The sequence below is a fragment of the Culicoides brevitarsis genome, chromosome 1, assembly GCF_036172545.1.
Source record: "Culicoides brevitarsis isolate CSIRO-B50_1 chromosome 1, AGI_CSIRO_Cbre_v1, whole genome shotgun sequence".
In the NCBI taxonomy this organism is placed as follows: domain Eukaryota; kingdom Metazoa; phylum Arthropoda; class Insecta; order Diptera; family Ceratopogonidae; genus Culicoides; species Culicoides brevitarsis.
This window is the reverse complement of record NC_087085.1, coordinates 39,751,053-39,775,943: the sequence shown is the minus strand read 5'-3', so window position 1 is coordinate 39,775,943 and position 24,891 is coordinate 39,751,053. Positions and strand designations below refer to the sequence as shown.

At 25.3% G+C, this 24,891-nt stretch overlaps 1 protein-coding gene across 2 annotated transcripts in view; it reads right to left on the bottom strand.

Annotated features, from left to right (window-relative positions):
* The window catches only part of LOC134827137 (uncharacterized), a 77,921-nt gene that overhangs the window by 50,531 nt on the left and 2,499 nt on the right, over positions 1–24,891 (bottom strand). The window contains exons 1-4 of one of the 2 annotated variants that reach the window (XM_063839688.1): positions 11,566–12,768; positions 4,294–4,621; positions 3,942–4,234; positions 3,752–3,874 (exon numbers count right to left, since the gene is read on the bottom strand). In XM_063839688.1, the coding sequence (XP_063695758.1) occupies positions 3,752–3,874; positions 3,942–4,234; positions 4,294–4,621; positions 11,566–12,543 (1,722 nt within the window). In that variant the 5' untranslated portion in view covers positions 12,544–12,768. Of the gene's footprint in view, positions 1–3,751; positions 3,875–3,941; positions 4,235–4,293; positions 4,622–11,565; positions 12,769–24,891 lie in introns of those variants that run through there. The other variant, XM_063839691.1, reaches the window with a different exon arrangement.

Genomic DNA, 24,891 nt, shown 5'->3' with positions numbered 1-24,891 from the left:
AGTGACGACAAAATGTTTTTTCGATTGTTTGTTCATGTGACAGTCAATGATGATTGAGACGATTATCTATCGCGAGCTTTTGTCATGAGAGCAGTTAGAATATGATGAGACACGTGATGGATTGGCACAAAAGACCTGTTGCCAGAACTTGCTTCACAGTGACGTACGGAAATCCATCGAAAAAAATTAAATAACTGTCTTGACTCGTTATTCCGGTCTTTTCTAACAAAAATTAAAAAAAAAAATCGATCGTGTAAAAAATCTCATTTTTTTGATGATGAACGATGCACGACAACAATTTTTCATCGAAAAGCAGGTTTTTTTTCGAATTCGCGCAAATGTAAATGAATTTAATAAATGACGTGCAACAATGTATGCGAAATAAATGTAAAAAAAAGAATTAACCGAAATCTTATTTAAAAGTTACATAAAAAAATAAAGAAAAAGAAAGAAAGAAATAAAAAAACATGATTGCTCTCTTCATAATCAGTTCATGGTCTTACTCAACAATAAATTTACTGTGAATGTATTGGTCGGCACTTTTTTGCCGGTTACATGAGAGGAGGTGCCCGGTTTATTAATATTTCTTACATTTATCGTTTCGTGATTTTTTTTATTATTAAAAAATATTTTTTGTAAAGTCAATTTTTATGAATTTTTAAATTTTTTTTAATTTATATTTTTTTTTTGTATTTTAATATGTTCAATATTTTAAATTAAAAAATAAATATTTAATTAAAAAAATAATTTTTAATAAATGAATGAATAATTTAAAATTAATAATTAATTTTTTAATAATAAAAAAATTAATTAATTTTAATAAATAAATTTTTTAATTTTTTATTTATTTTATAAAAAAATTAATGAATTAAAAATTCCTTCACTTTAATTTTAATTATTTAAATTATTATTCAGAAAAATTTTAATAATCCAAATAACTTAAAAAATTTTTTTTAATAATAAATTAATTAAATAAATATTCTTAAAACATTATAATTAATTATTTTAATTTTTTAATTAATTTTTTTTATATAAAAAATTAAAAATTTAAAAGTCAATTTTTCTTTTTAAATTGTACTTCAATTTTTTTTCAATTTAATTTATTTTTTTTTAATATAATTTAATTCAATATTTAATTTAAAAAAATTATTTAATAATAAATAAATTAATTAATTTTAATTTCATTTAATTTTTTAATTAAATTATTTATTTGACATTAATTAATTAAAAATTCCTGACCTACTTTTAAAATTGTAATTATTTAACCAATAAAATTGAATTTCATTATATTTTTATTTTTTTAAGCTTTTCCAAAAACTAAAATTTTATTTTTTTTTACTTTCTCTATTTTAATTAATTACAGATATTTTTTTTTTAAACTAAAAAAAATTGACAAATTTAATTTTTTTAAATTTTATAAAAATTTTTTAAAAGTCTTAATAAATATTTCAAAACTAATATTTTAACAAAAATTTTTAAAACTTGTCGACAAATTACGTAGAATTTTTTTTTATTTCAATTTTTTTAATAATTTTTTTAAAATTATTAATTTAAAGAAATTTTCAATTTAAAATAATTTTATTTTATTTTTATCTTGCCTTGATATTTTACAAATAAAAAAATATTATTTAAAAAATTGAAAACTTGAATTTCATGTCTGATAAATTCTTAAACCGGCATAATTTCAACAACGTAAAAAGCTTTAGATTTGCGTCTTTACCAAGTCATAAATTTAAAATTAATATTGTTTACAGGATGTTCCTATTTATTAATCGTCGCTCATTCCAGTAAACATTCAACTTAAAACTTTTTAAATTAATCCGTTCGTCGTCGTTCTCTTCGTCGCCTTCATTAACGAAGAATTTGCAACGTCATAAAAGCTAATTTAAATGAGAAAAAAAAAACTTTGGTACGGAACAAGTGTGCGAAGTGCAAAAACAACAAAACAGACGCAAAAAATCGGGACGTGTCACTTTAAATAAACAGCATTTGCATTTAAAGCATCTGTTGTTTGTTTATTTATTTTTAGAATTTTTATCGACAAATTATGTCATATTTTATCTGGAAAGTTCTCGGGACACACACCTTGCTTTAGAGCGAGATCAATTCTAACAACACAAAGTTGCATGCGGCTGTCAAATAACTAATTTTTGTTCATTGAAAAGTAATTGACAAGTAGATCAATGAAAAATATTAACGTACACGATATATTGACCCCACGAGAAAAATGTTTTATGCAAATTGTTTGAACAGTTTGTCTATCGGGTTGTTTGTCATCGTGATGTATTGAAAAGCAATAATCGTAACAAAGTTTAGTTGTGAACGGAGAATATATTCGAAGTAACGTTAGTCATCGTTAACTGTATAAAATTCACAAAGACCTGTCGGCAATACTGATGATTTTTCGTCAATTATTGTGTAATTCCGCAGTATTGTGTTGGTCAGTTTAATTTGAATATTTCAATTGTGTGTTCTGGATTCGTTAGTTAAGTGACGTAATGTGCAAAGTTCATTGAAGAATGATTGGAAAATTTGTTGATAATGAACCAATTTTGTGTAAGGTACGAAAAATAATTAAATAAATAAATTAATTAAATTAATTGAAAATTCTTCAAATTGAAATTATAAATCTGACAAAAATTTTCAACTGACTAAATTCAGTTGAAATTATAAAATTTCAAATTTTTATTAAATAAATATAAGAAAATTTTTATTCTCTAATATTCGTATCAAAATTTATAAATTAAAAAAAAATATTAAAAAATAAATAAATAAAAAAAATAATTGAAAAAAAAAATTAAAAAAAATAAATGAATAAATTAAAAATAAATAAAATAAAAAAAAATGTTAAAATATAAATGATGGTTAATTATCATTAATATTTTTTAATCATTAAGTTGGTTTATTTAATTTTTTATTTATTTTATTTTTTTTTAATTTAACTTTTTTTTTTTAAATTTATTTATCAATTTTTTTTAAGTTTCGATTTTAATATTAATTTTTAAGAACTTTATTTTGAAATTTTTTTAGAAAATTGCTTTTTATGTTCAAATTTACATATTTTTTTTTTTATTAAAATTAAATAAATAAAATATATATAAATTTTATTTAAAAAATTTAAGAATTTTAATTAAAAATATATGAAAAAATTCATATACCTAAAATAATTTTTTAAATTAAATATTTTGTAAATATTTTTTTTTTTAAACAAATTAATTAAAAAATCGCATTTTTATAAAAAGTTGAATTTTAATTTAAAAGTAACGTAAATTTTTTAAAATAATTTTTAAGTTAATAATTAATAATTATATTTTTACAATATATTTATTCATAAAATAAATAAATTAATTTTTTTTTAAATATAAATGAAAATTCACAGAAAATCGGAGACAAACTCGTTATTGCTATACGATTGGAGTCAGAAAAGTTTTTCATGATTTTGAGTCTCAAACTGAGAAATTTGTTTATCCTTAAAGATAATTTCAAATATTTTTCTATGACTTCATCGTAAACGACTTCATACGAGTAAAATTCGTATCGTCTCCGAATATTTTATGTAGTCAAGATTGAAAATTTAATTTTTCTATATTTTGGTTTATAAAATTCCTCAAAAAATTGTCATAAAATCTGTTTGTTCAGTTGATCAAACTACTCAAACGCTTCGATACTGAACGACATCCGGAACGCAAATTGCTAAAAATCGCTGCGAAACGCAAACTATCATTTCAGTTATTAATCCGTTAAGACTTACCGCTTTTCGTTTGTCAGCATCAGACATTGCCGAGTTGGAACGATGCCTAAACAAATCCATTACTTTGGTCATTGGTGATTTGGAAACATCTGCTCTTCGAACAGCGGTAACTGTATGGTAGTACTACAAGACGAAAAAGAGTGTCAGTCAATTATTTTAAAGAAAAATTTGACAAAAAGAAAAAACTTACTTGAGCATGACTACCGGCATGAGGATGTGCCGATCCATCTTTAACTTTGGCTTTTTGCGTGTCTGATGTGCCTGTTCCGCCGCCACTTTTGCCGCTGTGCCCTATTAAGCCGGTATGTTGCATCGCTACTTTCATGCTGTGCATGATGCCGCTCGAACTGCCGCCGCTTCCCGTGCTATCTTTATCACTGCCAGACGATTTTGAGGGATCTTTGTCCTTTTTCTTTGGATCTGAGCCGCGACGCGGACGAAAAACGTCGAAAATTGTGGGGCGCCTACTTGGGCTTGCAGTTCCTGAGGGTAAGATTTCATTAAAAAAATTTTTTTTGGTATAAAAAAGTTTAAAAAATTACCGTGAACTGTGCTTTGATTAAGTACAACAGGTCCATCGCCGCTTCGTCGTCTCTCAAGCGATCCTGAACGCCCACTGACCCGCTCGACACTTCGTGTATAAATTTTCTCGTTACTTCTATTGAGCTTTTCTAACTTTGCTGCTTCCTTTTCCAGTCTTTCGAGTTGTCGCTGTGCCTCTTCTTTGCGTCGTCTCGCTTCTTTTTCCGTTTTTCGGTTTTCCTTCTCCAGACGACGCGCTTCTTCCTTTTCCTTCTTCGATCGTTTAAAGCTTTTTTGTAATTCTCCGACGGGAGCACTTGCTGGGCGTTCTTTCCCCGTATCAGGTTCCTGTTGAAAAAAGAAAAAAAATCGATAAAACGTTAGAAAAGCTCTACAATTAAAATGTCAAAGAATGTCAGACGCCGGAAAAGACAATTAATCATCCTCAAACATGATATTTTGCTGCACAAAACTTTTTTTTTGGTTAAATAAAAGTTTCAGCTTAACAAACATTCCATCGATTTTTTTGTTAGGTGAGGTCATCAAACTCACACCATATATTCGAAAGAACCGGTCATCAACAATCCACAGCAATTACGGGCAAAAACATGTGTTATTACGTTCATTAGAAACTTTGTAAATTATTATGACTTTTTTTGTGATGAGCAGAAAGTTTTTTTTTGTTTCGAAAGAGTTGTCGAATCATCATCAGGCGAGATTTCTCGTTTGTTCCAAATTCCTCGAGTAAAGCAGAATTCTAAGGAATCAATAAATTTATCATGATTTCGATCAATCTCTCATCACGTAAGTCATCGCAGATCGTTTGGTGTTATTTGTCAGGGTTGGAAAAACTTTTGACTTTTGCTTAAGAAAAAATTTAAAGAAGATTATTTTACTTTAAAAAATTTTAAACTACATAAATCTACCATTAATGCTAAAATTTTTGAGGATTTTTTTTAATTTTACAATTAACAAAAAATTAATTAAATTATTTTTTTTAATTTTTTTTTGTACTACGTTATCAAAATTATCATAAGAAAAATTTTTATTTTTGATATTTTTTATTTTTTTTTTTTTAAATTTTCAATTTTTCAGAAAAAAATAATAAATTTTTTGGCAAATTTTTTGCATCAAGTTAAGGAAAATTATAATAAAATTTTAATGAAATAAAAGATTTTAATTTACTTCAAAACATTTTTTAAAATATATTTTTTTCAAATTATTTTTTAATTGAAATATATATTTTTTTAAATAAATTCTAAAACGTCGAAAAAATATTCCAAAACATTTATTTAGAAAATTTACTTTTGATTTGAAATTTATTTAATTATTTATTTATTTAATAAATTTTCTAAATAAATGTTTTGAAATATTATTTTCGACGTTTAGAATTTATTTAATAAAAAATATAAATTTAATTAAAAAATAACTTAAAAAAAATATTTTGAAGTAAATTAAAATCTTTTATTTCATTAAAATTTTATTATTTTTTTCTGAAAAATTGAAAAAAATTATAAAAATAAAAAATATCAAAAATAAACATTTTTTATGATAATTTTGATATCATAATACAAAAAAATTTAAAAATTTAATTTATTTATTTATTTGCTATTTATTATATTAAGTCATTAAATTTTTTTTTTCAAAGTTAAAGAAAATTTTTTTTTAAATAAAAATTAATTTAATTTTTTTTTATTTTACTTTATTTTATTTATTTCTTATTTCATTTAATTTTTTAATATTAAGACACGAAAAAAATTTTTTAGTCCTGATTTTTTCGAAAAACATCAATTTCATTCTTGTTAATTGAATGTATGAAGCAAGATTTTTTTTTTAAATTTTGTTTCGTTAACAAAATAAATCTGATTGACGTCTTCAACGAGCTACTGATTGGCAAAGAAAAGAGGTAAGTTTTTTTTTATAAACTAAACATTCTTTTCATTTCAGTGTGTTTACTAAATCTGTCATCAAACAAGTAGATCAGTACTGAAATTTTGCTAAAAATAATAGTTCCTTTGAGAAGAATCTATTTTTTTCAACACTTAATGATCAGGTGTTAATTTTTACCAGTTCAAACAAGCGTTCATTTTGCGACAACAAACAAAAAAAAAATTGTTTCGTAACAAATTTCGTACTTGTGGTGATTCAATTGATTGTCGTCCCGACATAATGTCTCGCAAATCATTTTCATTCACACACACACATATATTCTCACATTCCGCTGCATATTATAAATATTTTTATAAATAAGCTGCTTACTCGGAAATTCTTTGTTTTTATTTTTTTACATTTATGCAACATGTTAGAGGAAAAACATTAAAAAAAATAAAAAAAAAAAATAATAAAAATTAAAAAAAAATTTTAAAAAAAAAAAAATATTTAAAAAAAATTTAAAAAAAAAATTAAGAAGTATAAAAAAAAAAATTTTTTTCTTAAAAATTATTAATTTAATAAGTTTTTAACTTCTTAACTCCTGAAAAAAATATTTTTTTTTTCTTGCAAAACCTCCAGGACGTCAAAACTAACATTTTTCTCCATGAAACATATGCTCCAAAATTTATAGTTTTTAAGTTTATCAGTTAGCTTCAAATTTTTCAATGAAAATACAATAAAAATTTTATATCAATATATAAATAAAATTTATCGTTTGAAAACAACATCAAGCAAATTACTGTGCAAAAAAATGTGTAACGTCAATATTTTTTTATTTTTTTTCTATTTTTAGTACGAACCGGGATAATAATCGTGAGATACAAAAACAAAATGACAAGCCGCCATCAAAATTTCTATTGAGAGAAGCAATTTGGGTCATTTCTCAAAGATGGAATGGAATTCTCCGTACGACGTAGAAGTCAGCTGTTTCACGACATCAATGAAGATATTTATTTGTTTATTTTATGACTTGCTTAAACCTCCATTGAGCCATATGCAATCAATTAAAACAATTGTTTACCCACATCACACGGATGAAATTGTACATATGCAGCCATAAATCATCATCATCACGTGATTCGTTTAAAAACTTGCATATACAATCGTTTCATCTTTTTTTTATCACTCAGTACGTGATATGTACAAGTATTTGTCACAACATGCATATGAAAATACATTTCAATTAAAATTTTTGATTGAGGTTTCAATTAGTAGAGACGATCGAAAGGTTGAGCGGTTCTGGCAGTCAAATTGACGAGAAGTTTATTTGGGAAGACATTAGTTGAGAAATATGAACAAAATTACGTTTTGGTAAGTATTTTAACGTCTGTCTGTTTTATGAAGTAAATTTTGCTTCAACTTCTTAAATGTGACGTTTTAAAATTTTTTATTGTATTTGCTAAGAAAAATTTGGTTTTAACCGATAATCTCAAAAACTATACGTTTCCGTGCATAATTTCCATGGAGAAAAATAATCTACTCGAGTTCCTATGAAATGTTAATGAAACAAAAAATTAAAAAAAAAATTTTTTTCATGTCAGAGGAAAAAATTAAATTTCTAATGCAAATCATTTTTCTTTTTATACAGAATGCATAAGAAGCTTTCATATTAATGAATTTTCCAAAAAACTTTATTTTCATAATAAAAACCTAGTTCTAAAATTCATATCACGATTTTTTGAAGAAACATTTTGGAATGTGCATTTTTCATAGAATATTCGAGAAAATTTAATATTAGAGAAAATTCTTGTAAGATCATAAAATTTTAAGAAAAAAATATTAAAAAAAAGCTTTAATGAAAAATTAGTTAAAAATAAATAAAATTTTTCAAATTTTATGCAAAAAAATATGCCAAAAATTTTAATTTGAGTAAAAATTGATTAAAATAAAATTGTTGAAGTCGATTTTTTTCTCTATTTGCTTAAACTTTGTAAAAAATTTTCGTAAAAAAGCAAGATTTGACAAAAATTGCTTTGACACAGTTTTTGACACAGTTTTTTTGCTCTTGATTTAGTTTTTAAAACAAAACTATGTCAAAGAAAAATTTTTTTTTCAGTTTCAATTTTTTGGCAGTTTTGAGTTATAAAATGGTTAAAAATGGTAAATTAGAGCCCCCTGACAAATTTTTATCCATTTGGAGCAAGATTTGACAAAAATTGCTTTGACACAGTTTTTGACACAGTTTTTTTGCTCTTGATTTAGTTTTTAAAACAAAACTATGTCAAAGGAAAAAAATTTTTTCAGTTTCAATTTTTTGGCAATTTTGAGTTAGAAAATGATTAAAAATGATAAATTAGAGCCCTTTGACAAATTTTTATCCATTTGGAGCAAGATTTGACAAAAATTGCTTTGACACAGTTTTTGACACAGTTTTTTTGCTCTTGATTTAGTTTTTAAAACAAAACTATGTCAAAGGAAAAAAATTTTTTCAGTTTCAATTTTTTGGCAGTTTTGAGTTAGAAAATGATTAAAAATGATAAATTAGAGCCCTCTGACAAATTTTTATCCATTTGGAGCAAGATTTGACAAAAATTGCTTTGACACAGTTTTTGACACAGTTTTTTTGCTCTTGATTTAGTTTTTAAAACAAAACTATGTCAAAGAAAAATTTTTTTTTCAGTTTCAATTTTTTGGCAGTTTTGAGTTAGAAAATGATTAAAAATGATAAATTAGAGCCCTTTGACAAATTTTTATCCATTTGGAGCAAGATTTGACAAAAATTGCTTTGACACAGTTTTTGACACAGTTTTTTTGCTCTTGATTTAGTTTTTAAAACAAAACTATGTCAAAGAAAAATTTTTTTTTCAGTTTCAATTTTTTGGCAGTTTTGAGTTATAAAATGGTTAAAAATGATAAATTAGAGCCCTCTGACAAATTTCTATCCATTTGGAGCAAGATTTGACAAAAATAGCTTTGACACAGTTTTTGACACAGTTTTTTTTGCTCTTGATTTAGTTTTCAAAACAAAACTATGTCAAAGGAAAAAAATTTTTTCAGTTTCAATTTTTTGGCAGTTTTGAGTTAGAAAATGATTAAAAATGATAAATTAGAGCCCTTTGACAAATTTTTATCCATTTGGAGCAAGATTTGACAAAAATTGCTTTGACACAGTTTTTGACACAGTTTTTTTTGCTCTTGATTTAGTTTTTAAAACAAAACTATGTCAATGGAAAAAAATTTTTTCAGTTTCAATTTTTTGGCAATTTAGTTACAAAACTATGTCAAATTTTTATCCATTTGGAGCAAATTTGACAAAAATTGCTTTGACACAGTTTTTGACACAGTTTTTTTGCTCTTGATTTAGTTTTTAAAACAAAACTATGTTTTTTTCAGTTTCAATTTTTTTGCAGTTTTTAGTTATAAAATGGTTAAAAATGATAAATTAGAGCCCTCTGACAAATTTCAATCCATTTGGAGCAAGATTTGACAAAAATTGCTTTGACACAGTTTTTGACACAGTTTTTTTGCTCTTGATTTAGTTTTTAAAACAAAACTATGTCAAAGGAAAAAATTTTTTTTCAGTTTCAATTTTTTGGCAGTTTTGAGTTAGAAAATGATTAAAAATGATAAATTAGAGCCCTCTGACAAATTTTTATCCATTTGTAGCAAGATTTGACAAAAATTGCTTTGACACAGTTTTTGACACAGTTTTTTTGCTCTTGATTTAGTTTTTAAAACAAAACTATGTCAAAGAAAAATTTTTTTTTCAGTTTCAATTTTTTGGCAGTTTTGAGTTATAAAATGGTTAAAAATGATAAATTAGAGCCCTCTGACAAATTTCAATCCATTTGGAGCAAGATTTGACAAAAATTGCTTTGACACAGTTTTTGACACAGTTTTTTTTGCTCTTGATTTAGTTTTTAAAACAAAACTATGTCAAAGAAAAAATTTTTTTTCAGTTTCAATTTTTTGGCAGTTTTGAGTTATAAAATGGTTAAAAATGATAAATTAGAGCCCTCTGACAAATTTTTATCCATTTGGAGCAAGATTTGACAAAAATTGCTTTGACACAGTTTTTGACACAGTTTTTTTTGCTCTTGATTTAGTTTTCAAAACAAAACTATGTCAAAGGAAAAATTTTTTTTCAGTTTCAATTTTTTGGCAGTTTTGAGTTAGAAAATGATTAAAAATGATAAATTAGAGCCTTCTGACAAATTTTTATCCATTTGGAGCAAGATTTGACAAAATGGGCTTTGACACAGTTTTTGACACAGTTTTTTTTGCTCTTGATTTAGTTTTTAAAACAAAACTATGTCAAAGGAAAAAAATTTTTTCAGTTTCAATTTTTTGGCAATTTTGAGTTAGAAAATGATTAAAAATGATAAATTAGAGCCCTTTGACAAATTTTTATCCATTTGGAGCAAGATTTGACAAAAATTGCTTTGACACAGTTTTTGACACAGTTTTTTTTGCTCTTGATTTAGTTTTTAAAACAAAACTATGTCAAAGGAAAAAAATTTTTTCAGTTTCAATTTTTTGGCAATTTTGAGTTAGAAAATGATTAAAAATGATAAATTAGAGCCCTTTGACAAATTTTTATCCATTTGGAGCAAGATTTGACAAAAATTGCTTTGACACAGTTTTTGACACAGTTTTTTTTGCTCTTGATTTAGTTTTTAAAACAAAACTATGTCAAAGGAAAAAAATTTTTTCAGTTTCAATTTTTTGGCAATTTTGAGTTAGAAAATGATTAAAAATGATAAATTAGAGCCCTTTGACAAATTTTTATCCATTTGGAGCAAGATTTGACAAAAATTGCTTTGACACAGTTTTTGACACAGTTTTTTTGCTCTTGATTTGGTTTTTAAAACAAAACTATGTCAAAGAAAAAATTTTTTTTCAGTTTCAATTTTTTGGCAGTTTTGAGTTATAAAATGGTTAAAAATGATAAATTAGAGCCCCCTGACAAATTTTTATCCATTTGGAGCAAGATTTGACAAAAATGGCTTTGACACAGTTGCTTTCTTTCATAAAAAAGTGTATTTTTTAAATATAAATTTTGTCATAAAGAATATGTGAATTCATAAAAAAAAGACTTTTAAAGTGAATGTAAAAATTTTTAAAACCAATAAAAAACAAAATTTAAAAAATCCGCTCACGTGAACAAAAATTAATTTTAACACAAGCCTTTATAATTCTTTTTAATTGTAATGCACTTCGTCTCGTCGCCAGTAATTCTAGAATTTACGATGCATATTGTTGCAACACGAGTCGACAATAAAAATTATTTTTTTATTAACTTCCTTAACTGAGTAACGAAGTGCGATAGACGATGTATTGCCATAAAAAATAAGCTTCATATGACTCGTACTGTGTCGACTTCTAAAGGATAAACATTTTTATTTTTTTCTCATACTTACGGAAAAATCAATGTGAACGTGTTTCGATGCGACTTTATTGCTAACAGGTGACTTTGCTTCACGTTTAACCCAAATATCGTCGAGCGTCTCACTCTTCACGTCGCTGCCAACATTTTCTGCGGACTTTCCGTTGGCTTCTTCATTCGTGGGCGATCGAATTTCCACGAGCGACGTATCAAAGTACCGACTGTCGACATGCGGCTCCATTTTGCGTGTTGGCGAAAACCAATTTTGGATAGATGTGCGGTTCGGTTGGCTGCAGGGAAAATGTATCGTTTGCGAATTATGTTGCACGGTACGATCTTTGAGCAACTTGATTTCATGTCGTGCCGCGATGGGACTTTTATCGGCTTTTGTAATGATAAATTTACGTGTGCCCGTGTTGATTTCCGTGGATTTTTTATGCTCGACGGGGGTTTCTGTTTTGGATACTTTGAATTTTGTTTGTGGCTCTGCCACGGGAATTTCTTCCTCTTTTTGTTTAACTTCATCTTCTTTTTTTTCTTCGGAATTTTCGTATTCTATTTCTTCTTCTTCGCGACACTCGGAAAGGCGTCGTCGATTATTGAAAGCTAAAGCAAATGGAGGCGGTTGGTACGGCACAACTTCTGTTATGACTAAAGGCGCTTTCTTTATCGTGTCAGCGAGATTTTCATCAGCGTCGCTACTGCCACTACTTTCGCCCGAAACAGTTCGTGAACGAGCAGCGCCCTCTTCCGTGTTTGCCTTTAAAGTGTCGGGCAACGGATTGACATCTAACTCAACGTAGGGCTCCTCTTCCGACAAGTGCCCGTAATCGTCAAGCGCCTGAATGGATTTATCAATTTCCTGATCGAAATCATCGGAAATTATTTCCGTGTTTCCAGTTTCATCCTCGTCGATGAACAAAAAATTTGCGGCGAGTTTTTTGATGTCTCCCTCGTTTTTGGTGTTTTTCAGCTGAACCATTTTGTCGTTTTCATTGGTCTGCATTTCCATTTGTTTGTTGCGTTTTTTTCGAATTTTGTACTTTCTTTGAAATATCACAATCGTAATTTTTATTAAAATTTTGGGAGCTCATTAAAAAGCTTCTTATCTTCGTATTTTTTGATGTTTTCTTTGAACAACAGTCTCACAGCGAATTTTTTTGCCAAAAATACACAAATATTTTATTATTGTTGAGTAACTTTTGAATCATTTGTAATCACGACGTTTTTTTTTGTGTTTGTATACAAGAGATAAACTCGTTTGTTTTTTTTTTTTTGTATTTTTTTCAAAAAGTATTTTTAACTCTTCTTTTTTCTTATTTTTTGCTAACGATGTTTACTTTATCCAACCTGCGATAGAAAATTGTGTCATTTTTAATGTAAAACTTGTCGCCTGCCAAGATTTATCTTTTGTTGAGTTTCGCGGGATGTTAATGACTTTTGTTTGAATTGCGATACGAGCTTAGATTCGGTTGAGTGGGAATTTTAACGAAATTTAGATTCTAAGGCATTGTCAAGGTCAAACAAAAATTTGCCGGTTGATCGGAATTTGAACTTCAAAGCAAAAAAAAAATGATGATTAATTTTTCTTAAAAAAAAAATCATTTTAACGGAAATGTTCTGTTATAAATATTATGACTTAATAATCGGACGATGAGTAATTGCGAACATTTTAGATGAGAAATGCATAACATGACAAAAAATAGAGACATGAATTTTTCATTACGGAGCAATATCGCACACAATGGGAATCACGTGCCATGACTGTGAATAACTTTACATGAAACTCGCGAAATATTAATAAAAATTTATTGCAGCAAAAAATAGAGCAGCGATGAATATTCAAAGTGTCGAATTGAACGCGAAGGACGTGGAAGGAGAGGAAAAAGGAAATATTCACGGGGACATCACACGCAACAAGTCGCGCGTTATTTTATAGCTTTATTACAGCTTTAGGAGCTGTTTTGTAGATAGGTGAGTATTGTATCTAATAATAGTAGCAAAAATAATAATATTTAATGATAAAACACATTCAAAGTGTCGCCATTAGATTAAATTATGCGAAAAATGTTTTGTTATGGAAATTTTTATTTGTTTCAAAAAAAGTGACGTCGATGAAAAAGAAACAGATTGTTAGAAGCAAGGAAATATTTAAAAATTTGAAAAAATTAAATTAAAATAAATAATATAAATTTTTTTGTTATATTAATTACTAATTATTTATTTAATTTTATTCAAGACAGATTTTAATGAATTATTTTTTTTAATATTATTTATATTTTATTATTTTTTTTTAAATTAAAATAATTAATTAATCAGTAGTAACTTTTTCATCATCTTCAGGAATAATTTTTTTAAAAAATAAATTAAAAAAAAAATAAAAAAAAATTAAATTATTATAATTATTTAATTTATAAAAATAAAATTTTTAATTTATAAATTTTTTTTTCTTAATAATATTAGAAAAAAAATAAAATTCATTTAATTAATTTTTTTTATATAAAAAAATAAAAAAAAAATATTTTTCAACTTTAAAACTTATTTTATTTATTTTTTAAAAACTACTCCTGAAGGTAATAAATAAGTAACCATTAATTAATAAATTATTATTTTAATTTTAAAAAAATTATTAAAATATAATTAATATTGAAAAAAAAAATAATTCATAAAAATCCGATCTGAATTAAATTAAATAATAAATAAATTTTAAAGTAAATACATTTAACTAAAATTTTAATATTTTCCAAAAACTAATATTTGAATATTTTTTTTTTACATTTGATAATAAATATCTCTCATGCAAATTTGTCAAAAAAAAAAAAAAAAAAAAAAAAAAATAAAAAAAAATTTTTTTCTAAAAGGCAAAAAATTAGAAAAGAAGAAAAAATTTGCTAATTAATTAATAATTTATTTAAAATTTAATTAGTAATTAAGAAATTTTTTCTTAATAATTAAAATACAATTTGAATCATTTAATAAGTAAATTTTATCAAATTTAGATTAAATTGATATACAATTTTTTTTTAAAAAATAAAATGAATCATAAGTTATAAATCGTAATAAATAAAAAGAAAAATTATAAAAAGCCTTCTAAGAAGAAAATTTTTTCTGAATAAAATTTTCTTGAAAATTGAACAATCGTCTTGATTTCTTTGATTCGATCAATTCAGCATCAAAACTAACAAAGAGTCTTATTCCGCGAATCATCGCAACAACGTTAAAAAGATACAACGCAAAGGAAAAGGAAGTTCTGCTCATTTTCCGTCTTCCTTTATATTTATTTTTTTTTTCTTGAAGGATATCTCACTATATTCACATTGCGTGTAAATAAACAATCAGGATCTCATTTCAAATATTTACTTTTCGTTTATACATTATTGACGTCAGTCAATTCAATCAACAATCTTTTCTAAGCCATTTATTTGCTTATTTTTCTACTTTCCACACTTTCTCACAGCATCGTGTCGATTTGTTTAATAAAATCACGACACATTTTGTGAATCTTTTTTTTCTCGAAGACCATTGAAAAAGCAGAAAAAGAGTAAACAAGATGCAAATTTTTATCTTTTTAATTTTTTTTCTTCTTATTTCTCAGTTTTGACAGTTACTTCTCTCTTGTCAAATAAAAAAAAATAAAAAAAAAAATTCAAACATTTTTTTTTCAAATGCATGAATGATCATTATTTGACCTTGACCGCTAAACGAAAAAAAAAAATTCACAACAAAAACATTTGTTTGCACTATCATTAAATTTTTTATCGTTCATTTTATGTGAGCTCATAATTTTAAAGTTTTTTTTTCGAGTAGTATGGGAAAAATGTTTTTGCATAATTTGCAAAAAAAAAATATGAAGTACGCTCCCACACATGAAAAAATTACATTTTTTTAAAGACGCGCAAATGTTAGTCTTAAATTTTTTTTTGTATATCGATTTTTTGCTGACATATTAGATTAACTAATATCATGTCTCATTTTGGTTGGTCGTAAAAAATGACATTCACAAATAAATACAATGCCGGATGACATACGAGAAAAAAAAATAAAACGAAAATTGAGTTGTAGAAAAAAAATTGTTCGAATGATTGGAAAAGTATCAGGCGTTTCCATGGAAATTTTTGCACCTACGTAACTCTCAAGAGTTGAAGGACTCTTTCTCGTGTCAATAATAATGGGATACCGCCATATAATTGGTAATAAATTCCTCTTTAATTAAAATTACGTCGATTCACATTTTTTTCTCGAGTTGTCCATAAAACGTTCGCCGCACTCATTAATGAGACACACATGACAGATTTTTAAATGATGCCCATTTACACTATTATCTCCGTTCATCTCTCGCATTTAATTATTTTTTTTTACTCGATGTGTGTCGTATTAAATGATTTAATTATGACTAATGGAAACAAAATTGAACAAATTCTTCGTCTCGTCTCCTTCGAGTTGTGTGTAAATTTCTATTTAGCATGGATCACGTTCGCCTGATTGAATAAAGAAGTTGTTTCATCGGGAAGACATTGAATATGGAGATGAAATGGTAATTTATCAATTAGCAGGAAAGAGCCTTGTTGACAAGAGACTTTGCGGCGATGACGACGGATAAGTGGCTGGTTGAGTGTTTGGATTGTTTTTCGATGAAAAGGTTGATCTCGCAGGGATTGTCGTCAAGTGGTCACGTTTTGCTAAACATATTTTATTTACAAGAGTTGCTGGGTTTCTTGATTAAAGATAGGTTATGTTTGTGGATTTTTATAAAAATTGTTATTTTATGAGATAATTTTTTTAAAGAAAGAAAAAATTGAAAAAAAATTTTTTTAAATTTTAAATAAGAAAAAATTTAATTTAAGAAATCCTAAAGAATTGATCTAAAATTGAATAATTTTATTTATTTATTTATTTTTTTTTATTTATTAAATAATTTAATTTTAATTAAAATTATTTGAAAAATTTTATTATTTTTTTTTAAATCGTAAAAAAATAGTCGAATAATTAAAGTTAAAAAATTGAAAAAAAAAATTTAAACAATTTAAAATAAGTAAAAATTTAACTTTAAGAAATTATTGATCAGAAAATTTTATTTTTAATTTGTTTAATTTTTTTTTTTAAAATTAATTCAAAACAAAGTAAAAATTTTATTTTTAATTTTTAATTTTTTTAATTTTTTTTTATAAAATATTTAAAAAATTTAATTAATTTTTTTTTATAGAAAAAAAGTTCAAAAAAAAATTTATGTTTAAAATAAAATGAAAATTTAAAAAAAGTTGTAAATTTTTTTTTTTAAAAATTCAATTCAGAAAATACGAAAATTTTCCATGTATACATCCGTGAGCTTGATTCTAAATTTTAAATTCATAAATTTTAATATTTTATTTTTGATGTAAAATTGATTGCATAACTCTGGGTTAAAATATGAAATTTTACAGGTAAGACGAAAATTACGGGTCCTCTTATAAAAATTTAAATCAAAACTAAATTTGGAGAAAATTAAAAACTTGAATATGATTTTGACAGAAAATTAATCAACTTTTGTCTCTTTTTATTAATTATTTGACAAATTCTTCAAAAAAAAAATTATAATTTTAAAATTTTTTTATATTTAGATTAAAACTTCGGTTTAAGTTACTTTAACTCAAGAAAAAAATTCAGACTGCCAGAAATGCGAAAAACAAACAATAAATAAATTAAATTTATCACAAAATAATCCCAGATTAGACACCGACACAAAATACCTGATAAGCCCGCACTTGTGAAATCTTAGATAACACAAAATCTGAATAATCACTTGAAATTCACCTGATGTGATAACATCACGCTCACACATTCTGTTCATATGTAAATGTCAGCTGAGACTTATTTATGGCTGCTTTTGCATAATTTGAAGACTTTTTAAAGCTTCTTTGTCTGTTTTTACGAAAAATTTCTTCTTCACAAAAAAAAATACGACGGAATTTCCTTTTCTTCCAAATTCTAGGCCAATGTCTGACCTTTCAATAACTTATAAGAGATAAAACGATATCAAAAAAAATTTATCAGCAAAACAATAACAAAACTTCTAGCCCATTTAACGAAGACGAAGACGACGACGACAGTGCGACTCATATTTTAATCCGGTCACATCGACAATCAAAACAACACAACTCGTTTATTCGGTACAGACATTGTGGCACTGCAATAACAACTAGTTTATCTTGACGCTTTGCACACACATTGCAATTTTTCAATTACTTACAGCACACGCTTCGCGACGTTCACACAATCGGTAGTAATGAATGTAATAAATTTTATCATCAAAGTTGTGTGAGTAAATAGTGCGGGGTGTCATTTGCAGTACCGGATATATTTTGAGGCTGAAGCCCTAAGTATTTTGTAATTTTTTTTTTCAAATATTTTCTTCACAATTTAAAAATTCTTCAATTAATTTAAACTAAGCAAAAATCTTAAAGAATTAATAAAAAATTTAAAAAAAATTAAAAATTAATTGTTAAAAAAATTTAAACGATTTTAACTTCAAAAATTTTAAAATTGAAAAAAAAAAATTTTAATTTTAAATTTTTTTTTTAATTAAAAATTTTTAATTTTAAAAAAATTTATTAATTTAAAATTAATTTAATAATTAAAATTTTTTATTAATTTTTATATTTAATAATTAAAATTATGAAAAATTTTTTTTTTTTAATTTTTTTTAAATTAAAATTAAATATTTAATTATTTTTTTTTTAATTTTTAAAATTTTTTAAAATTAATTTTTAATTTTTTTTTTAATTTAAAAAAAATTAAATAAAATTTTTAATTAATAGAATTTAGTTTTTCAATAAGAAAAAAAAATAAAAAAAAACTTTCAATCCGTCACTGATTAAATGCATTTTTTACATGACATTTTATTTGACATGCATCAAGTTAACAGCTAACAATTTTTTTATTCGTTTACTAATAATTTAATTATATTTTTTATTAAAACGTTTAAAAAAGACCGAGAGACAATTTTATTTATTATTTTACATCAAAAACACGTTTTTTTCGCTATTAGAGCCCTCAAAGTTCGTTAATGGATTCATTAAAGTCATGTCGAGCTGATAATTAGATAGCAGATGAAAATGTGTCACAAATTAGTACGTGTGACAAATAGACATTTTATTTTTTTTTTCATCGCTGACGATGATAAGAGGAGGGTTCACCCAAAGCGCCTCTGTTCTTTCATTAAAATTTTTTCGTTATAATTGCGTGTTTCCATTAACCTTCAACATTGGGAACTTTTTGCCGCAGTAGCAGTAGATAACAGAAAAAACGATGCGATATGTAAAAACTAATAATTTTGCATGTCATTTCTGGCTTGTTTTTTTTTTTTGTTGTAATTCGATTTTTTCATATTAGTGAGTTTTCGATAAAATATCAGTTATCAGCTGCTTGTTTAAATACTTTTGAAATATTTTTGCGTGATTTTGCGGGAAAAACTTAAGTTATTTGTGCGGAAAGTAGTTTTGTAACCTTGAGACAGTTCTCTACACTTAATTATCAGACAAACACGCGAAATAAATAAAATAAAGGGTGTGCAAAATTGCAAAAAAAAAAGTTTTTTTTCGCATAAATTTCGACTGATAAAATAAATAAATAAAATCGTCGTAAAAATTGAGACGTTACAATGTCCATGAAATTGAATTTAAAAGAAATTTACATTAAGATTTGTTTATATAAATTATTTTAATGTCTACGAGTAATTTCTCTTTGTCTTTAAAATTTACAAAAAATTTCTGGAATGTTGTGAAAATTAAATTTTTTTAAATATTCAAAAATTATTTTTTATTTAAAAATTTTAAAAATTAATTTAATTTATTATTTTTTTATTTTATTTTTTTTTATTTAATTTTTAATTAAAAAAATTAAAATTTCTGACTTCCGTTGATCTTTAACATTTTTATTTTAATTAATCATCCATGTATTGAAAAAAAAAATATTTTTTTTTAAATTTTAACATTTTATAATTTTTTAAAAATTATTTTTAATTTTTATTAAATTTAAAAAAATTGTCTTTTTATATTTCATAAAAAAAAATATTTAATTTAATTAAATTAAAAATTTTAGTTTTGGTTAATTTTTATTATTATTTTTTTTAATATAAAATTTTAATAATATTTTTAAAAAAATTTTTTTGAATAAATCATCTTCACTTAAATTTATCTACATTCAAATCATTTAATTTTCCACAGCTCACAAATTTCATTTAAAATTAAATGGCATTGTTTGCCATCCAAATTTTCGCTGAGACGATAATTAATGAAATAAATTAAAAACAAGTCACCTGTCCATTTATAAATCAATAATAAAGAACGCAAAAAACACAAAAAAAATAAGAAATCACGCAAAAAATTAATAATTTGCTGTGTTTTTTTTTTGCATAGGAAGTTGCAAAAGTTGGGCAGGCGTTATTTTTTCCGATAAATAACAACAAAAAATAAATAAAAATAACAGGAAATAAATTTGTTGCTGAGCAGAGATAAAAACAATTATTATTAATTATTATCGAAGGTAAAGCAAAGGTGTGTCAGTCTCAAACTTTTTTTTTTATTAAAATATCCGTGAAAATAATAGAAAAAGAGATTAGAACGCAAATCATTTGCATTCAAACAAGAAGAGAATAAAATAAAACAAAAATATGCATAAGACGATTAAGAGAGATAATTGTCTTCAACTGGATCCAATTATTGTGGAATCATTTTCTTGTTTAATCCTATTATCTTGAGAGAAAAACGTCCTCTGCAAGTTTTGTTTTTTTTTAAACTTTTTTTTCTATGAATTCAGGACAATAAACGTCAACAAGTCAAGTTGGGTGAACGATGAAATTGCTTTTAAATCGGTTTTTCTGAAAAACTGTAATCAAGATTTCTTGCTAAGTCGCCATTGAGCCCTCTTAAGGGGAATTTTTCTCAATGTTTTAGCGGTTGGTAACAAGAGTAAGCCAATTGTTGGAGAAAAGTTGATTGTGGAAAGGAATTATGTGTTTGAGCATATACTCAAGGGCACTCAAGGTTACGAAAAATTGAGTTTTTTTTTAAATAAAATTTATTTAATTTTTTTTTTAATTTTTTGTCCCAAAAACGTAAGTTAAAAAATTTTTTAAAATTAATTTTTAATTAATTTAAAAATTAATTTATTTAACTAATTAATATAATTTAAAAAATAATTTAAAAATATATAAATTAAATTAGAAAAAAAAATTTAATTATTTATTTTAAAAATTTTCATTAATTAATTTAATTTTTTTTTTACCATTTTCAAAAGTTCAATTAGAATTTTTAAAAAATTAAAAATTTCGTAAAAAATTTTTTGAAAATTATTAAAAAATTAATTTAATTTTTTTTTAACTAAATTTATTATTTTTTAAAAGCATTTCAATTTTTAAAACTTGTTTAATGGTGAACGAACCTTCTTGTCACAACGACAACTTCTCGCGAAAAATAACAAAATTCCTCATTAAATTCACGGCAACTCTGTTTCACATTTCATAATATTATGAGTTGCATTCCATCAAATAACGTACAAAGTATACGTCGCATTCTTGAAATTTATAACTACAAACTAAATAGAAGTCGTTCAGACATTTTTTCTCTAAGATAAGCAAGAAACTGGCTGGATTGATAACAAAGTTTGCATACGAAAAAAAACTTGTAAATTGACATAATGTGAGACTCTATTTTGACTGATAACGAAATTCGTTTTTATTTCGTTTTATTTATATTTTTTTTGTTGAATAAAATTACGGGATTGATCGAAAAATCATTGCCCTCGGGGAACGTAAATCAATCGAAATGAAGGAAATGATTTGTCACTATCATCGGTAAATTTGATGGATTTCATGAAAATATTATTATTTATTATCGGTATCGCGTCTTATCAAAATAATCAGATGATTTCGAGTCGAATAAAATTTCCGACAAGTGTGTCAAGTTCTTTTTCTTTATAAAAAAAAGTTGTAAAAATACCAGATTCTCAATAAGGTTTTTGAAAAATTTTTTAAACATTATACAAAAATTATTTGAGAAGAAAAAAAATTTGAATTTTATTTTTTTCAAAATTAAAAATTTTTATGAAAATAAAAAAATAAAAAAATAGTTTTAAAATATTTAAAAATAAAAAAATTGATAAAATTTAAAATAAGCCTAAGAATAAGTTAAAAATTAATTATTGTTAAGTTACGTATCAAAAGTAATTTTTAATTTAAATAAAATAAATTACAATTAAAAATTTTAATTAAATTTAAAATATTAAAAATGAAAATTTTTTTAATTTAAAAAAAATAAAATAATTTTTTTTTCATACAAAAAAAAAAAAAAATACTTTTAATTAAGTTTAATTTTTAAATTTTTTTAATTCTTTATTTTCTAATATTATGTTTTATTGAAAAAAGATTTTTTAATTTTAAAATTAATATCAGAAAAATATTGTCAGCGTTTTGCTCGAGCCGCCTCCAAAGAAAAAAATTCTTCAAAAGTCCCACACTTCATTGAGCTCGCTCGAGCGACAAATTAACGCAAAGCTGTCATCATGCATCAGAAACAATGATCTGAAATATGAAGCAAATACCACACAATATAATTTTCAAATCATTTTGCGTTACTTTGGAACAATTGAATAATTGCCTCAATATATACCGAGAGACTCAGAATAATAATCATTTTACTCACACAAAGACACTCGTGTGCCTTTTGTGAGTGTAACTGACTCATTTGATTATCGTTTTTGATTGAATGGAGTCCGTAAATGATTTGTGCGGTGTCTCCAATTCTGTCGTCGTCGTATCGAAAACAATTGAAAAATTTAAGGGAATATTTTCTAATCAATTGAAGTGATTTGTTGTCTGTTCAAATAAACAAACAGATTGATTGTTTTCTGACGACTTTTTTTTTCCAATGAATTGACAGGCAGAAGTTCGTTCATGACGAAAGAATAGAACAACTCATAAATGACAGCTGATAAGGTTAATCTTCTGTGATTACGAGAATTGTAGCACACAACGACACACGTGACAGTTTTAAAATGCCATGATGACAAAAACACTTACAGGTTCTGTATGGAAGTGAGCAAACAATTGTGTGATGGATGTGAGTGCAGCGAAGAATGTGTCTCTTTGCAGTTTGCCGAAGCGAGTAAAGTGTTTTGACAAATTTGAAAATTGATTGTTGAAGATGTTCTGAATGTGGCTCTTGAGTCAATAGATGCAATTGAGAGTTTGGAGATAGGTAATTTTTATCAATTGATGCTATTTAACTTAAAATTTCTCCTTAGGTTTTTTTTATAAATTTCTACTTGTTTCAAAGTGTATTCCAAGCTTGATTGGATTAAGAAAAGTTTCTCAAACTTAATATCTGCTTTTAAAACTATCCTTTGAATAACTTTTAAGTATTTTTAACTTTTAGGTTCAGGCTAAAAGGGTTCAAAGAGTTGAAGGTCATTTAAAGGTCATGAGGATAGAGTTGACAAAATGTTTCTTCAAAACTTCTGGAATAAAGTGAAAAACCTCTTATCAACTTCAAAAGCTTCAGAATTTCGATGTTTAATGTCTATTCAAGTAAATTTTGGAGTATGAAGGTTAGACTCATGTTTAGAAAAAATTTCACTTTTAAACAATAGGGAGTAAAAAAATCTTGGGTAATCCTTCTTTTGTTGTTGTTGTATTTTTTTCCATCGTTAAGATGATATGTAAAATACTGAATTGGTTAGCAGGCTACTTGATGGTCTTAGTTGATTGTTTCTTCTCAAAAGGTAAGGCTGAACGTCTCCAACATGTGATATGTTTACTCTTAAGTAATCGGGCAAGAGACCTTTGACACATTTATAAATAAGGACAAGCACATTAAAGTTTATTCTCTGTTTGACACTCAATAATTCAGTTTGTTTCAACATATCACAGATTCTAGTATACCGATTTGATTCAGTCAGTGATCTTAAAGCTTGGTTTTGCACTTTTTGTAATTCATTCAAATCAGTCTCGTTGTTCAATATCAGAACATTTATTTAAATGTCAATATCTTACTTTACATTTTATGACTTTTGAAATTTTTTTTTTAATTTCAGAACTTCTACTTCTATCTGATTATCAACTCATCTTTGACTAACATTGACGACATTTATCCTGTTTATACAAATCACAGCAATCGAAATCTAAACGGAAAATTATGTAAGTAAATTACAGCCTTGATAAGTAGTACTTTACACTACAGCAAAGACGCAAATCCTAACTATAAATTACTCGAGATACGATTCCAGTTCGTTTGAAAATAATTCCTGTTATTAAATTTCAAAGCAGCTTAAGGGCGATTTGTTATCGTCTCAAAAACTGGAACAACTAAAAAACACCCGAAGCACACATTTCTTAGAACCAACTGTGAATCAATATTTAATTAACGATTCGCACTCAAAAGTACATCATATCATCATCGTCATCATCGTTTTGTTGATATGAAACAAAAAAACAGCACGAGCTCTAAAGTAGCAGCAAGAAACAGATGAAGCGGAACAAAACAAGTCTTTATATCGTTTTGTTATCATAAACAGTCATAATAATATTTTGTTTCATTTGGAAGAGATGAATAGAGGAAAAAAGTCATGCAAGTGAAGAAAAAGAAAAAAAAAACATCACGCATTGTGAGTAAGTAAGTACGTAGACACTAATATCAAAAGAATTCGCTTTGTTTATAGTCACACAAACAGCTCTCGGTTTGTTGTCGTTTTTGTTGCGCTCTCGTATCGCACACAGACTAGAGTATAGGCGACGAGATACAGGTTTTCTATTTTATAGTATTTTCCTTTTCTTTTGAAGTACATTTACGTTTGTACGAGCACGACAACTTTTTTTTTCTATTGATGCAACAAAATCAGCTGGTTAAATCGCTGACTCGTTTTTAACGTGTAAAACATATGATATCGTGCAATTTTGTATATTTTTCTCCTGTGTCTACAGAAATAATGAAAAAACACGGTGAAGTAACTTTTTTTTTTGCTCTCTCGTATCACTCACTGATACGTGTTGTTTGTATGTTAACTTTTTTTTTCATGTCATGTTATGCTTGAATTACTCATTGAATGAAATTAAATATTTTTGTTTTCGCGATTTTTTTTTTCTTTTAATTTTTTGATTGTCTTGACTTTCAATACTTTGTTTGCTCACGAAAATTTTCCACTCTGAGCAAATTTTTATTAATTAAGTGACGACGTCTGTTTCTCACATATTTAGTTCTCGCGCGCTCGAGAAGACCAAAAATAGAACAAAGGTCTGTTCTTTGTTGAAGCATTTTCTCCGTCAGATATTTTCTGCTCGCTCACAATTCAAACAAATTCGTTGTTGATAGCTTCTTACACTTTTTTTTTT